General features: G+C 33.5%; 1 protein-coding gene across 1 annotated transcript; it reads left to right on the plus strand.

Annotated features, from left to right (window-relative positions):
• Window positions 1-1465: 1465 nt before the first annotated feature.
• LOC128232423 (cell cycle control protein 50A-like) lies at window positions 1466-14789 on the plus strand. Its single transcript, XM_052945963.1, has 8 exons — window positions 1466-1545; window positions 5722-5855; window positions 6445-6588; window positions 6911-7121; window positions 7275-7385; window positions 10593-10814; window positions 11047-11212; window positions 12410-14789. The coding sequence occupies exons 1-8, from the start codon at window positions 1479-1481 to the stop codon at window positions 12459-12461; spliced, it is 1107 nt and encodes a 368-aa protein (XP_052801923.1). The 5' UTR covers window positions 1466-1478; the 3' UTR covers window positions 12462-14789.
• Window positions 14790-14965: the final 176 nt, after the last annotated feature.

Genomic DNA, 14965 nt, shown 5'->3' on the forward strand with positions numbered 1-14965 from the left:
CTTGTCGCTTTACATGTTGTAGCGGCCGAGTTTGTCATAAAAGCAAAAACCGATAGAGTGCGCCTGGCATGACCTGCGTTCAAAGTGGAAGTGGACCGCGAAAATAATAAAATCATAACATTTAAGTCTGGTCCTTCAGTCTTTAAGCACATGATTTATGATCCAAACACATAACTTGAAATCCCAAACAGTAAATTTTCTTAGGAAAAAAGTCAAAGGGAGATCCTACAATAAAATCACAACGTAAACGAATTTTTCAATCACTTTTTCTATAAAAACCATTATAATGGAACTCATATACAGTACTTGGAGTATTATCGGCAATACTATGACGCGAACTATCAAGAAAATATTTAATCTACAATTTCTGGATTTGATTTCATTTAATCACAAATTTACTGTGTGTTTAAGTGCAAAGTACAGAAAGTAATAACAGTGTATGTATAAATATATCTGTTGTTGTTCTTCTTCTTCTATTTTATGGTGCCTTCCTGTTGCAATCAACAACTCATGCGAGGAAAGGCGAAATTTTGTTCTATTACTGACTATTTGTTTGTATTTCATCTAGAAAAGGTTCTTGCTTAAGTTCATTTTATACCAACTGTATGTTTCTAATCGGTCCATTCATGATATACTTTAAAAAAATAATAATAATTGATGGGAATGGATTGTATTTTTTAGAGTACCGGATATTCGACACTCCTATTTCATGTAATATAAAAAGTACATGAGATGATCAATTAAATCCACTTAAGGTATTATATTGTTGTCAACATATTTAGTGTTAAATTGCATCTGGGACAGATTGCATAAATGAATGAAAGAAAGTTATTATTAGATTGCAATAGTTGTATCCAATATGCGATCAGCCTTATTTCACGTCACAAGTTCAACTAACATTGGTTTCCAGTGAATGTACCTCACTCCTAGACGAATCCAGGTCAACTCGTAGCTACAATAATTGGCGACCAGGGATACATTTTTGCTATTTTGACATTTCTTATCATGGTATACCTGTCTCGAGTCTCCCATAGTAAAACTGACACATCGCCATAAGACTCGTTGACGGTCTTTAAGTGCACTAAGCCCAATTAGATTTTCGGCTTGGTCCTTTCGGCCAAGTTACCAGACAGACAGACAAAGGTGTTATCATATCGCCCGAAACGTAGGCCGAAATGAATTAGCCCGAATTTGACCAGGCCGAAAAGGGAATTGGGCTGAGTTGACCCGACACCAACCTAGAGAAACGGACAGTTGCTGATGTTCTTGCAGCCATTGATTTGTGTTAAAATTAACGAGTTTATCCAGTTAAATTAATTTCCGGCACGCACAATTAATTAATTCTTATATCGGGTAGTCAGTGCGTTTGATCGCTTGGTTTTGACAAAAATATAAATAATAACGTGGGCTGAAATATTTTAGTTTAACGTAACCTTGATGCTGTTGTTATGACACGTTCATTTATCAAACATTTCAAAATGGCGAACGGCACTCCAGGGACACCTGGGATTGACGCAGAAAAGACCCAAAGTAGACGCCCAAAGGGTAACAAATACATACTTGTATACATATACAGATACATAAAACATTATTTAATACACAGGATATAAAATAACATGGTTAAACAAAAGTTAAAGGTATAAATTAAGATTCCAAAGTAATCAATCATTCATTATTTGTTTTCCTGTTTGTTTTGATTTTCGCTTGGCTACTGTCAACTGACTAAGGTGCGGAATATGAAGCATAGAATTGAAGTAACGTTATTACTTAACAGAAAAGAATATAAAGTTTATCCAAAACCTTCATCAATATAATCATAAAAACATATTTATGGAATATCGTCACGGACTTATAAAGCATGGATTGGCAACTGCCCCATATCGGTGAAACGATAAGAAATAATAATTTACCCACAATCCTTGGCGCGCGCTCGGCAAATATCGAAAAATTCCGCCGAATCTCCGATCGGTGATTAACGGCGATCTTCGGTTATTTCCGCCAACTCTGCTAATAATGCCTTGTTCGTTATAGATTTAATTATATTTAATAACTGTGATTTTAATCAGATTCCATTGGACTATTATCAACTCAAATAAAAGTACCACGCATTTAAGTCAATTTTAATTAATGTTTTCCTACATGTATATATTCGGCCGATGTCGAACGTCTCGAAAATGACCACACGGTAAGATCTCGGAATGAAATCCCGCTGCACGCGTGAGTTTGAGATTATCGCATTAACACAGATGAGAGTTGCCAATCCATGGTTTATAGGTCCATGATATCGTGTGATTGACATGGATGAAAATTGTTTAAAATAATAGACATGGTAAACGGGATTCTTCCAATCCCTAATGTCTACACGGGTTTGTGCAAAAACAGGGGCTGTTTGAAAAATATTGAAATTGTACATACATGCCATTTCCCCCGGCTTGAGGAAAAATCCCCCGGAATTTCGATCCAACCCCCGGTCTCCCGGCGGGAGATAAAAATCCCCCTGAATTTAAAAAATTTTTTTTTTTAGAAATTTTTCCTCAGGCAATAATGACAAAGTAAGTGAAACCACAATATGTGAGTGAAACTGAATTTAAAGTAACAACTCCACAAGGGTGAAATGCCAAAAGGAAACTTTTACAACAAGTGATCAATTAATTTGTAGTAATTATCAAAGGCAAAGAAATATTACTATTTTGGAAGGAAGAAATTAATAATATTTATTCTATTCTCTTATTGTCTGAAAGTCATCACGCTGATAGAATTAAGCACAATTTTTTAAAAGACTTTGGAGGAAGGTAAATTTAATTTAATTGTCTCGAAAACATATTTTTCCAATGACATATTTTTTTCTGCAAGTGCATTACAGTATGACATGACAGTGTATCATAAGAATATGATAAATCATGAAATAAATATACTTTCGTCTAAAAATACTTTAAAATTTCGCCAACTTAGACCTGCTAAAAAAAATCCCCCTGAATACAACCAAAATCCCCCTGAATTTTCAGCCTTTTGAACAAATCCCCCTGAATGGTCTCCAGAAAATATGGCATGTATGATTGTATTATGTGGAAGTATTTTATGGTTGAAATTGATCATAAAGGTTTATATTCATATTTTACCATGTAAGTCAAAAGTTATTTTGTGGCAGAATGTTCTGATTGTTTTAAAATTGTGCCCTGAAGCCTTGCAGGTGCCCTTCATGTATATATCGTTATGTTTTGACAGAATGAAATGAAGAAAACCCCATGTTTTGACAGAATGAAATGAAGAAAACCCGTCGAACTCATAATTATTTGTTGGATATTTATTTATTTTTGTACGGAACTAATATAAAATAACATAATCTGGTAATTATTCTTGTTTTTATGATATTTTATAGACGCACTATGCTTCAACCCAGAATCCCGATAGGAAAATATACCAACTTTTCATACTAATAATATCTGTCATGTGTTCCCGTTCCGGATAGAAAAATCCGACCTGAGGGCACCTGCGTTGCCAGGTAAGCAAGCCTCGTTACCGGCTACGCAGCGTGCCCGAGGGTCGGATTTTTCTATCCGGAACGGACACACATGATAGATATTTTTATTTAGCATACCTTTAATTACATTTTTTTGTGAAGAAAATACATAAGAAAGCGCTTGCGATGATGTTTACTGACATCATGACGCGCAGTAATTTGTATTCACTGCATACGTCAATAAGTTCCTTCAATATATTTTAGGGTTATTTTGTTTTGTTTTTGAGGAATATTTTTGTAAAGTTAATGTTAATGGAACTCATTAATTGAAATTTCTTAACTATGGTTACATTAAGTGTTTAATAAAAGAAGTTGAAAGTATAACGTCACAGCGGTTGACTCATCTGGCATGGGGGGATGCCATATCGATTTTCCAGCACGGATGAATTCACCGGAAATGCCTATCCGGTGTGCTAGAAAAAATGTATGTGAAGAATTCGCCATATCAAAAATCGTAAAAAATCTGTCAACATACAATTATTTGGACTAGGATGAAACTTGAAATGCATATTGCCATTATTACGCATAAGAATGAATTCTACTAGGAATATATCTAGTTATCCTTTTTAATGGAAAAATATGAAAAAGCTGCGAAAAATGATTAATTGTAAACTATGTGGTACTTCAGTTAATTAGTTTCAATGCATGTACACATCGATACCAAAGATACATGTATGTCAGTTTTCAACAATTTTCTCTTTTTTTTCGCTATTTCATCATACGATGTTTCAATTTGTTTGAATGTGGCTGGTTAAGTTCTGAAAGTAGGCAGGGTTTTTGAGGACCTCCCACATCCGTTTATTAAAGGGGCAGTTAAAAGGAGCTTGGAAGGCCGTCTAAATTGCCAGATTAATTACTTGGCTACCAGATCATTTTGAAACCTCTGCAGGGCTCTCGCGAGGGGGCGACTTGGGCAAAGTGGTCGCCTAAAATGCCCAGACTTCTCCCATTTGTATCATCAAAGTGACATTGACTTGGCCAAAAAATTTAGCAAATTGTAAATCTGTCAATCAGTGAGTATTTGGCCACTGTCCCATTAGTCAAAACATCGCAATTAGCCAATCTTAAATTTGGTAATGTCTTAATCCGATAATTGGGCCGTGTCATCCAATTACCAAAACATCACCAGTAGGCGGAGCTATTGAAAGTTAACCAATCAGAATGTTCATTGAGAGGACCCTGATCAAATGATATAAGTTCGTTAAAATGAGATAGAAAAGGCGATATAATAATAAAAAAGGTTAAAAAGCAATTGAAATATGTATTGAACAAACATTTAAACATTGTTGCTTTTGAAGCAGACTGCCATAGCCATCTCGGGCCATCAGCAAGGTGGCCCTAAGAAAATCAATAACCTGCTTTATGTAGAGTTTACTTACAGTATTTTACGATGTCAAAAAAAATTGGCCAGATCGCCATTTTGTCAGAACAATTTTCGGAGTTAATTTCTCTACCTCCCATTATATATTGGTAAAGTTTTCATCAAGGACAGTGATTTAAATGTCATTTGGTTCTTAAATGTCAGCATATTGAAAATTATATAGCCGGAGACAAGTAAATAACAGCATAGCTGAATGTGACATTGGTACCCTATCCCGAACGTACCAAAATAAGATTCGTACCCCTACTACATTGACAGTTCATTTATAAGGTCATTTTGATTGTTTCAAATCCTTAGCTGTCTTGGTTTTTGTTTCATTTTAGATGCTTTTTGCTGATAAACTATGTGACATTGACAAATACACTTTTGCTGAGCCAAAAACGATACATTATTTAATGAATACTTTTTATAGTTATAGCAATCAATTTCAATGTGAGTACAAAATGAGGTGTGTGGTAGGGCATAGTTTATGTATCAGGTGTTACGAAAAGTATCACTTCTCCCTAAAGTCTCCCCACTTCTCCCTAATTTGACTGAAGGGAGAAGTCACTTCTCCCAAAATTTTCAGCCTAGTGAGAGCCCTGCTCTGCTAATATGAGTAAATGGACATTAATTGGATAATAAATGCTCTTTACAGGTATGTAATTTGTATGACAATATGATTATTATGTGAACAATGAAAGAAGTGGCCGAATAAATTATGATCATCATGGCAAAGTGAAAGAAAGTCATATAACAGTATTATCACTTGAGATTATAGTGAGGTTGTACTTAGCGAGATTTTGTTCCAACATGTATACATGCTGCATGTATATTTCAGACACCAAGTTAAAGCAGCAGCGTCTTCCAGCCTGGCAGCCCATCTTGACAGCAGGAACAGTCCTACCAGCGTTCTTTGCTATCGGCATTGCCTTTATCCCCCTTGGTGTTATCCTTCTGGTTACTTCAAATGATGTAAGCATCTGACAATTTTGGAAAGCTTAAATGTCATCTGAGTCCACAAGTTGTATTCTGATGATTATTTAAAGTGACACTCTTATTCAAAATCAATACATACACAAGTATAACAAACATCAAGTTTGACTGATAAACCATTAACTTCTTACTAAATAATGGAATGGATATAATTAATTACCGATATCAAGATTGTAACCATATATTTAATAGCAGAAAGCAAAAAATATTAAATGATTGGTGAATGCTTAAAGATTTACTACGGTCTACTATAGTCAAATAAGGTAGAAAAACAGTTTCTTTTTTTGTTCATTTCTTTCAAATCAAACTTGGTATCCTTCATATGAACCATTGTTTTCAACACTTATTCATCTCATTTGGAATATTAAAGCAATATTATTAATTGTGGTAAATATAATTTTGGAGTAAGAGTACATCTTTAACATCAAATCCTTCTTAAACATGTAAATTATAATGGTACATACAGGTATGTCTACAAATTTAATAAGGTCTGAGGATTTTTTTACCACTTAACAGCATCGAGTAATGCTATAAAATATTTGAATGCATTTATTTATCATTCTTGTAGATCAGAGAGGCTAGTTATGACTACACACAGTGTGAGAACATTGCCTCCCCAGGACAAACATGCGATAACTTTCTGTCAAGTCAGAACATCACTGGACAGACATGCTCCTGCAGAGTCAACATGACACTGGAAGAAGATTTTACTGTAAGCTGAAAATGACATGTTGATAATATGTTTTTGCCATTATTTATGAAAAAAGTTAACCATTGTCTATTTTGTGTCTTGGCGTATACGTTCGATTTGTATGGCATTAAATCCTAAAGTAAGCATTAATTCTTCTTGTGGATTTGGACCCTATATACTACAAAGCTGCCACCATGTGCTACTATTTATTAATGAAATGTAATCCCTGATTGGTCAATGGAATGGGGAAATCAAAATGTCAACCAGTTTCACTTAATTTATAGTTGTCATTGCTGTGATCTCAGATTGTGTCTTATTTGTACATGAAGAAACTGTATTTCAGGGCACTGTGTACATGTACTATGGACTGGTCAACTACTACCAGAACCACCGTCGTTATGTACGTTCCCGTGATGACGGTCAGCTCCATGGATACACGAAAGATGCATCGTCACTGTTAGATGATTGCGCCCCATACAAGGAGAAAACCATCAACTCTTCTCTGAAACTGCCAATTGCACCATGTGGGGCAATTGCAAACAGTTTTTTCAATGGTAAAATTATGTCCGCAGATTTGTTTTTGGAAGAAATATTTGGATACTACCGGTACCTTTAATACTTGACAACCTTATTTAGTATGCCAAAGTCAGCAATATTTAGGCCAAGTCAGTCAGTAGCTATGCTATGATGCTGTCTTATGATTTCAGATACGTTTACGATGACCTACATGAGTGGAACCTCTAGCACCCCTGTAGGGCTATTGAAGACCGGCATTGCTTGGCCTTCAGATAAAAATGTCAAGTTTGGAAACCCGGATTGTAAGTTAAACTCATTTGATAAAAAGCATCACCTAATGCCTTTATTATTAATCTTAGAATGTTATTGATAGCTTCAAATGTACTGAGTGCATGTACTTTCATCTGATTATTATTAAAGACAATACTGTTGGTAAGTTGTGAAGAATTAAGAGAAGTTCATTTTAGGGATATACATGTATCTTCCAAAAATATGCTATCTTTCATGCTTTGAATTAACTGCAAACAGGTGATACAAAAACATATTCCAACTTATTTCAACCTTTACAGATAGAAATAAGTACTACTTTTTCAACATTAATTTGAGTGTATAATCTTAAGCCGGAATTTTCATTGACCTGGCAGGCGTTCTTTTTAAAGAATTTTGTGTTTAGGTTTTCTTTCTGTTTCATAAAACAACAGATTTATCAGATCTTAATGAAAGTTTTGTCAGCATGATATGAAGGCCAGTGTGCATAAAGGTCATTCTTAATAAAAGCTGGGACAAAAGGGCAAATATCAGGACAACATTTTGTGTTCAAGTTTATTATTCCTTTCAAAATTCATTAGTTTTCATCAAATCTTTAAGAATCTCAGTCATGAGGTTTCTGGGCATAATATTTAGGAACAGCGTTTGACGGTTTCAGTCAAAAACTAGGTCACTTTGTCAAATGAAGAAAAATTGGTGTTCATAAATTCAACAGTGTTAATCCAATCTTTATGAAATTTCAGAATAAAATAAAGTCAACATGATATTTAAGACCAACGTGAATATGGGTTATCTCAAGGTCTAAAACTAGGTCACTAGTTTAAGGGAAAAGATGTATTAAGTGTTCTTATTCCTTCATATACATAATTCAACCGTGTATATCCAATCTTTAAGAAATCAGTCAGGGTTGTTCCATTTAAACATATAACCCCTAGGGGGAAGGCACTTTTAAAATATACCACCCCCTACAGAAGCAGCTTTACCCCCATCGGGGTCCAAATTAGCGAAAAAAGACACCTATCTATATACTTTTGAAATAATTGCCTTCCCCCTGTGGGTTATATGTTTTACTGAAATAGCCCTCAGAATATTTCTCAGCATAATATTTAGGACAGATGTGAATATTGAGTCTGCAGCATTTTCTTTTTCCTCTGAAAAAATATATTTGTACATGCTTCTGCAAATTTGCATTCGTCCAAATGAAAAATCCGGCTTTACTGAAGTTTCCACATTAAGCCCTAAATAATTCTGATAAACAGCTACAACATGTCTGATACTGTTTCTCCTATGTAATAAGCTATAAATGGCAGTGATCGTAAGTAAAGTTTCAATTCACCAGTTTTAAAACAAGTTGAATATTGTTATCATGTCATAATCTTAAATGTGCTATTCTTCTGATCTATTGTCAGCTTGTCTATTTTATATTTATTAAAATATGACAAAATCTAAACCCCAGCAATTCATGGGCCCCGTATGACAGGGCCAAATCAAACATTTGTAACAAGTAGCAAAGTGGATACTATTACTTGCAGTACATATCTTCTGAATCATATCAGAGAGCCTTATCTCTGATATTATAAGCTTGTTTAAAAACAATGATAAGGTTTATAGTTCTGCCTGCGGCATATGGATTGGCGTGCGGGCGTCGTCCCATATGATGTAATCTCAATGACTTTAGAAGCCTTTGTCCAATCATCACTAAATTTGGTCAGAATGTGAATAGTCATAATATTTTGGACATTTTTAATAATCAGCCAAATCACTTTAGCCACTCAAGCGTAATTGTCTTTAAATTATAGAAATTAAAAAAATTGTCTTATCTAATCAATAACTATAGAAACCTTGTCCAATCATCACAAATTTTGGTTAGAATATATATGAGTACAATATCTTGGACAAGTTTATTATTAAAATTACCCATAACCTTTTTCACCAATAAAAAAATCTGTAAGGTTCAATAACCAGCCATGTCACCTCAGTCACTTCAGAGGGACGACCATTGAATTGACAAAAAAACTGTCTTTACAGTGTTCACTCTCTTCATTTGGCTTAACTATATGCATACTCCAAAAGGGATTAGTTATCTAAAACCAAGTTCCATGTTTAAGCTTTGGTGTTGGAAAGTGCATGCCTTGCTTTATTTTTATAAACTTTCTGAGATTTTAGTTGATCTAATTGTCATGTATGTCAAGATAAATATAAAATTGAATCACACATACACATATTCTTAGCTTACCTGACAACAAAGTGGTCAGTGGGAAGCTATTATGATCTGACTTTTTCTGTCTTCCTCAATTAGTTCATTCCATTCTAGCAACAACATTTCTGAACCAGTTTTATTCAAACATGTCAATCAATATGGCCACAAGATCTTGGCTAAGTTTGATTATGGGCAAAATCTGACTAGTAGGTCAAGTGTTATTGCCCTTGATTTATGAAAAATGCCATATTTATTGTTATTCCCACTCTAGCTTATTATTTTTTACTAATCTTTTAATATCATATTTAGAATGAAAATGAATAACTTCTCAACCAAGTTTTATTATGAGCCAGATCTGCCTAGTATGCTGAGTTATTTCCCTTAATCAAAACAAAATGCCATATTTAACATGAAACTCATGCATTTTCTTTCCTTGACCAATCCTAATCATATTGAGAAAGAATATGCATGACTGTAAGATCTCAGCCACGTTTGGCTATTGGCCAAATATAATTAGTAGTTTAATAAGATTGATCTCGTGATAAGAATTGCCATGGTCATAGTTTGATATATCAAGGCGATCCAGGGCTCTTTGCCCCCTCTCCTTTTCAAAACCGTTTTCCCTTTTATATTCAATTGTTTCTGCTCAGAGCCTTCATCAATTATTAAAAAACAATCATATATTGGAAGTAACATCAATGCAATGCATAATGTTAAATATGGCATCTTGGTTTGTGGTTTGTCAGGGTAAAGATAAAGGTTAACAATGCTTATGGAAAACAATGAGCTTAATCATTTATGCAAGATTATTAATATCAAAATAAACATCAAATTGCTAACAAATATTAATATGCTTGATATAACTATTTGGTAACTCAGCACTTGTTGAAGTAAATGCCATTTAAGAGAAGTGCACATACCAGGTTTATTAACACAATTATGCACCATTCTAAATAAAAACATTTTATTTTTGCCTGATAAGTCAATATTGTGCAAGTTTGAACTATTTAGTATAAAATAATCATTACTCTCATACATCTAGCCTGGGCTGGATTCACCAATCCTCCAAACTGGAATGACAAGAATGTGTACGACCTTGACCCTTCTGACCCAAACAACAATGGCTACAAAAATGAGGATCTTATCGTCTGGATGAGGACTGCTGCCCTTCCGACCTTCCGAAAACTCTACCGCCGAATTTCACATTCTGGCACTTTCGCAGATGGTCTGCCGAAAGGAACATACCAACTTGACATCACATATGGTGAGATTAATAATCAAGAGTTGCTTTTAAGTGCTTTAACACCAATATTGTCTTATATCTGTTTTTCTCTTTTTCTGCTGCAGTTTATTATACTGTATTGGCTCATGACATATACAACAGTGAATTATACTTGATAATGAGACCAAAATACATGTACTAGTAATTAAGGCCTGTGTTTGATTGTTGAGGTAATTATTTGAGTGCCTACTTGATATAAAATATTTGATTCCAGCTTACCCAGTAACTGCATTTGACGGGACCAAAAGCATTATTTTGACGACAACATCATGGCTAGGAGGGAAGAATCCTTTCCTTGGTATCGCCTACCTGGTTGTGGGCTCCATTTGTATACTACTGGGGGTCATCTTCCTCATCATACACCTCAAATGGGGACGCAAGTAGGTGTTTCAGCTATCAAGTATTTGTCTATCAAAGTACATTAAGCTTTGGTTTTGGTTTATTGAAATGCAGAAAAAACCCAGATGCTTCTTTTCTTCAAGAAAAAAATAAAAATATTGTCATAGCCTTGGTTTTGGTGGCCTTTTTTTTAGTGCAAAAGATTCTTGGCAAAAAAACACACACAAAAACAAGATATTGAAATGAAACTGACAACAATGTCGCCAGAGACAATAGGCACATGTATAACAAGGTCCATAATTCTTGGCTTCAGTTTAATTTGCCCAATTTTTGGCTGTAAAAAACAAGAACAGAATGAGCCTCAATTGGCATTTGCTCTGCAGTGTTCTTGTTTTATTTTGTTGTACTGACTTGATTGCAAGAACATTAATGAGCTAATTAATGAATGCGTCTGTCCGTCTATTGTTGGCTTCCCTGTACAGCACAGTGTTAGATATGAGCTTCCACATACGGTAGACTGCCCTCTTCCATGCATTGCTAAAGCTAAAATGAACCAGAGCTTGATGCATTGATCAGATATAAGGAATGGGAACTGGAAAGTTTTGGATTAATGGTAACCAAATTACCATAAAAATGATTGACCATTGTCTTATAAGCACCTATTTTAGGTTTCAGTGATTTGGTCATTAATTTATTTTTAGAATGCCTCCTATGCCTGCTATGAATATCCTTTTTGTTTATGTTTGGTTATATTTATAAGAGTTTGTTATGGCAGCCCTTCAAGATTTTCAGTGTCTTCTGAGTTAGTTAGATCCAGTTTAAGGTTGTAGGGTAAACATGGTTGATTTTAGTTCTTCCATTTTTTATTTATTTTTGTTACATTTACAGTGAAGTTAGAATATGTTTAATGATTTAAAATGTCTGTTGTATTTATGTTACTTTTTCGAGTTTGTTTCTTATCTCAGAATGTTACAATTTAATTTTTGTTCATTTTTTAAATTTTAAAAGTAAGTCTTTAACAGTGTTCCATAAAGATCCATTTGATAAACATGTGGAAATGAAATGTTGGCGTTATATTAATCCTTATACTGAATGTGTCTTTTTTTGAAATCAGTTTTCATAGTTTCTGTAAATACTTTTTAACCAGATTTTACTCTGCCTAGTGCCTACCATACACCATTGGCTTCCACCCAAAGTAGAAAGACAAACAATAACCTATTATCCTATTTCTCTTACAGGACCCAGGAGATGATTAATGTGACCAATCGGACGCCATTCCAGGACAACTGATACACTTGTCATATACATTGTAGCGTATGGCTGAAATAGGCTCTCGAACAAGTGATTAAGAGGGGGAGGTATTTGAGTGTATCCACTGTTCAACATCATGCCAACAAGAGTGTTTAATGTAAACTTGTTTTGCAATTACTATAAAATGAATTTGTTTTAACTATTTAATCTTTTGAAGTAGAAAAATACATATATTTAAGGTTCAATGCTGTCTTTTTGGGAAGAACTTGTATGATAAAAATGTCATAAAGTACAGTTATGATGTCTGTTAATAAATCTTATTCTGAAAATAGAAAATTTCAAAATTTCAAATTTAATTTTCAATGACTCATTGAAATGACACAGTAAGGTTTCAACATGATGTTGGCAAATAAATGGGCAAGACTTAAGGGATTTTTATATAATATCTTGTTTTCACTGTGTTATAACCAAGATTAGAATTCCATTAATTTATTAAAGTGTGTTTATGTACATTTACATGCATTAGGGTTCAAGCTGAAGAGTGATGGATATCAGGAAGTACACCCTTCTGCTTTCATAGAATAAAATGCTTTTAAGATAACAAGGTATTGTTATTGTTCTGATGATAACAATATTTTGTTTTTGTTTCGAATAAAACTTATAAACTGATTATATTAATAAATATATACAAACTTTACATATATGGCAGTTAAAAACTAGTATAGCTTCAAATTAAGACAAATCCTAACATTTTCTATGAAATTCATAATGTTCAAGTTCTTCACAGTCTCCTGCAGTATGAGCTTTTTCCCCACTAAGCACCCTGTCCATCTTCTACAGTGCTCTGCCTGATAAAGACTGGCCAAAACCCTACATTCATTTATTTTAACATGTACTGTCATTCACCTGTAAGTCTAGTAATTGATATTTTTCTAATTTTCTAATTTCTTAAGCTATTGTCTTAAATAGATGTATGTACATTTTTTGACTTTATTTATCGACATACTGCATATCAAATTAAATAAAATATTTATATTTTTCTCAATATTCAAAATTCACACATGAAATATAATTAAGATGGTAAATAAGGAGTAACACCATTTATACAGAAAACTTAGTTTTTAAACATTTTAAGCACGAACCATCCTCTGTAACCGCCTGCCTAATGCCAAGGATTGGCAGGACCAATTGTTATTGTTTTTATTGATACTTAGATTTATTGTAGTGGTATTTATGTGAAACTGCATATTGTGCTTTACGTTTACTACTGATCTGTGACTGTGCGAGTGTTTTAAGCTGTGTTTAAATACTGTAGGGTCATTGTAAGAAGGTATCAAGCAACATTAAGATAAATAGGTTCTGGTACCTTCTGATAATAACCCCCATGAATTATCCTGTATAAGCAGTGCAATAAACTGATGCATTGAGTGAACTACATGTATGTTTGTACATAGTTTAAACAAAAGGTCTTTCTGTAGTTTAAATGATGTTCCCTTTTTCATTATTATACATGTATGTTTCTGCAGATTTTGTAAAGGATAATCATATAACTATTTAAAATCATCATGTATGTTAAACATTTCATGTAATGAACAAAATTAGTATGTGAACTAAACATAATTATTAGTGACTTCAGAAACCTTCTACCATAGGTGACTGATTTTCAACCAGCAAAATTAAAAGAGAGGTGTTATTGTTTAGTTTGAAGTCTATGCTCTAGAATATATGATTCTTTATAAAGACGTGTTTTATTTTAGATCCATTCCATAAGTATTGTGTTTGTCGGTTTGATTGAACTGATAGTCTGTCGAGTTGTTCTGATGATTAAGAGTTTACCTGATCTATTTTTAATAGTTTTACATGTATCTGTGCTGTATGTTTGTGAATGATTTTTAAACATTTTAACAAGGAATACAAATGAAACATGTTGTTTTATTTAAACTTTAGGCAAGAGTGTCTGGTTCATCTTTTTGCAATACCTTCTCATTATTAACTGCTTAGTAAAGATCAGTTTAAGAGCTTGTTGCTGATTTTTCATTGGACACTGGATATAATTATTGTCATTTTAAGTTTTTTTCACCATATTAAAATAAAAAAATACATGCATTGTGTTGTCTTTCATTTTTAAGAAAGTTGTGATTTTAATGAATGGTTAACTTTAAGGTTTGAGAGATATAAAAATATGGAAACATTTATCTGATTAGAAAACTTATTCAGTCATGAATGATAAGATCATATTTGTACCTTAATATGTTCATTATATCCATGTTGATATTATGTGTTAAATCTTATACTAAAAACTTTATTTCTAGTCTGCTGTATGAATGTTTATTGGTTTTATAATAAAATGTTATTTAAGTCACTCAGTGAATTCTTTTGTATTAATTTATGGTCAGCAAAGCCAAGGCTTCAAGGTCCCTGTGTTTCTTAAAGAAGAGCAAATATACACACAAAAACCTTCATTTTGAAACTTACTCTGGGATGGAGTTAGCTACAGTAAAGTGTGTTTAGCGAAACTTAAAATAAAAATCGACATTTTGAGC

The sequence above is a fragment of the Mya arenaria genome, chromosome 4 (genome assembly GCF_026914265.1).
Source record: "Mya arenaria isolate MELC-2E11 chromosome 4, ASM2691426v1".
NCBI classification, from domain to species: domain Eukaryota; kingdom Metazoa; phylum Mollusca; class Bivalvia; order Myida; family Myidae; genus Mya; species Mya arenaria.

Coding starts and splice junctions, on each gene's coding strand:
- LOC128232423 (XM_052945963.1), top strand. CDS start 1,479: ATGGCGAACGGCACTCCAGGGACACCTGGGATTGACGCAGAAAAGACC. Junction 7,122..7,274: donor TGCAAACAGTTTTTTCAATG/GTAAAATTATGT, acceptor TTATGATTTCAG/ATACGTTTACGATGACCTAC. Junction 7,386..10,592: donor CAAGTTTGGAAACCCGGATT/GTAAGTTAAACT, acceptor TCATACATCTAG/CCTGGGCTGGATTCACCAAT.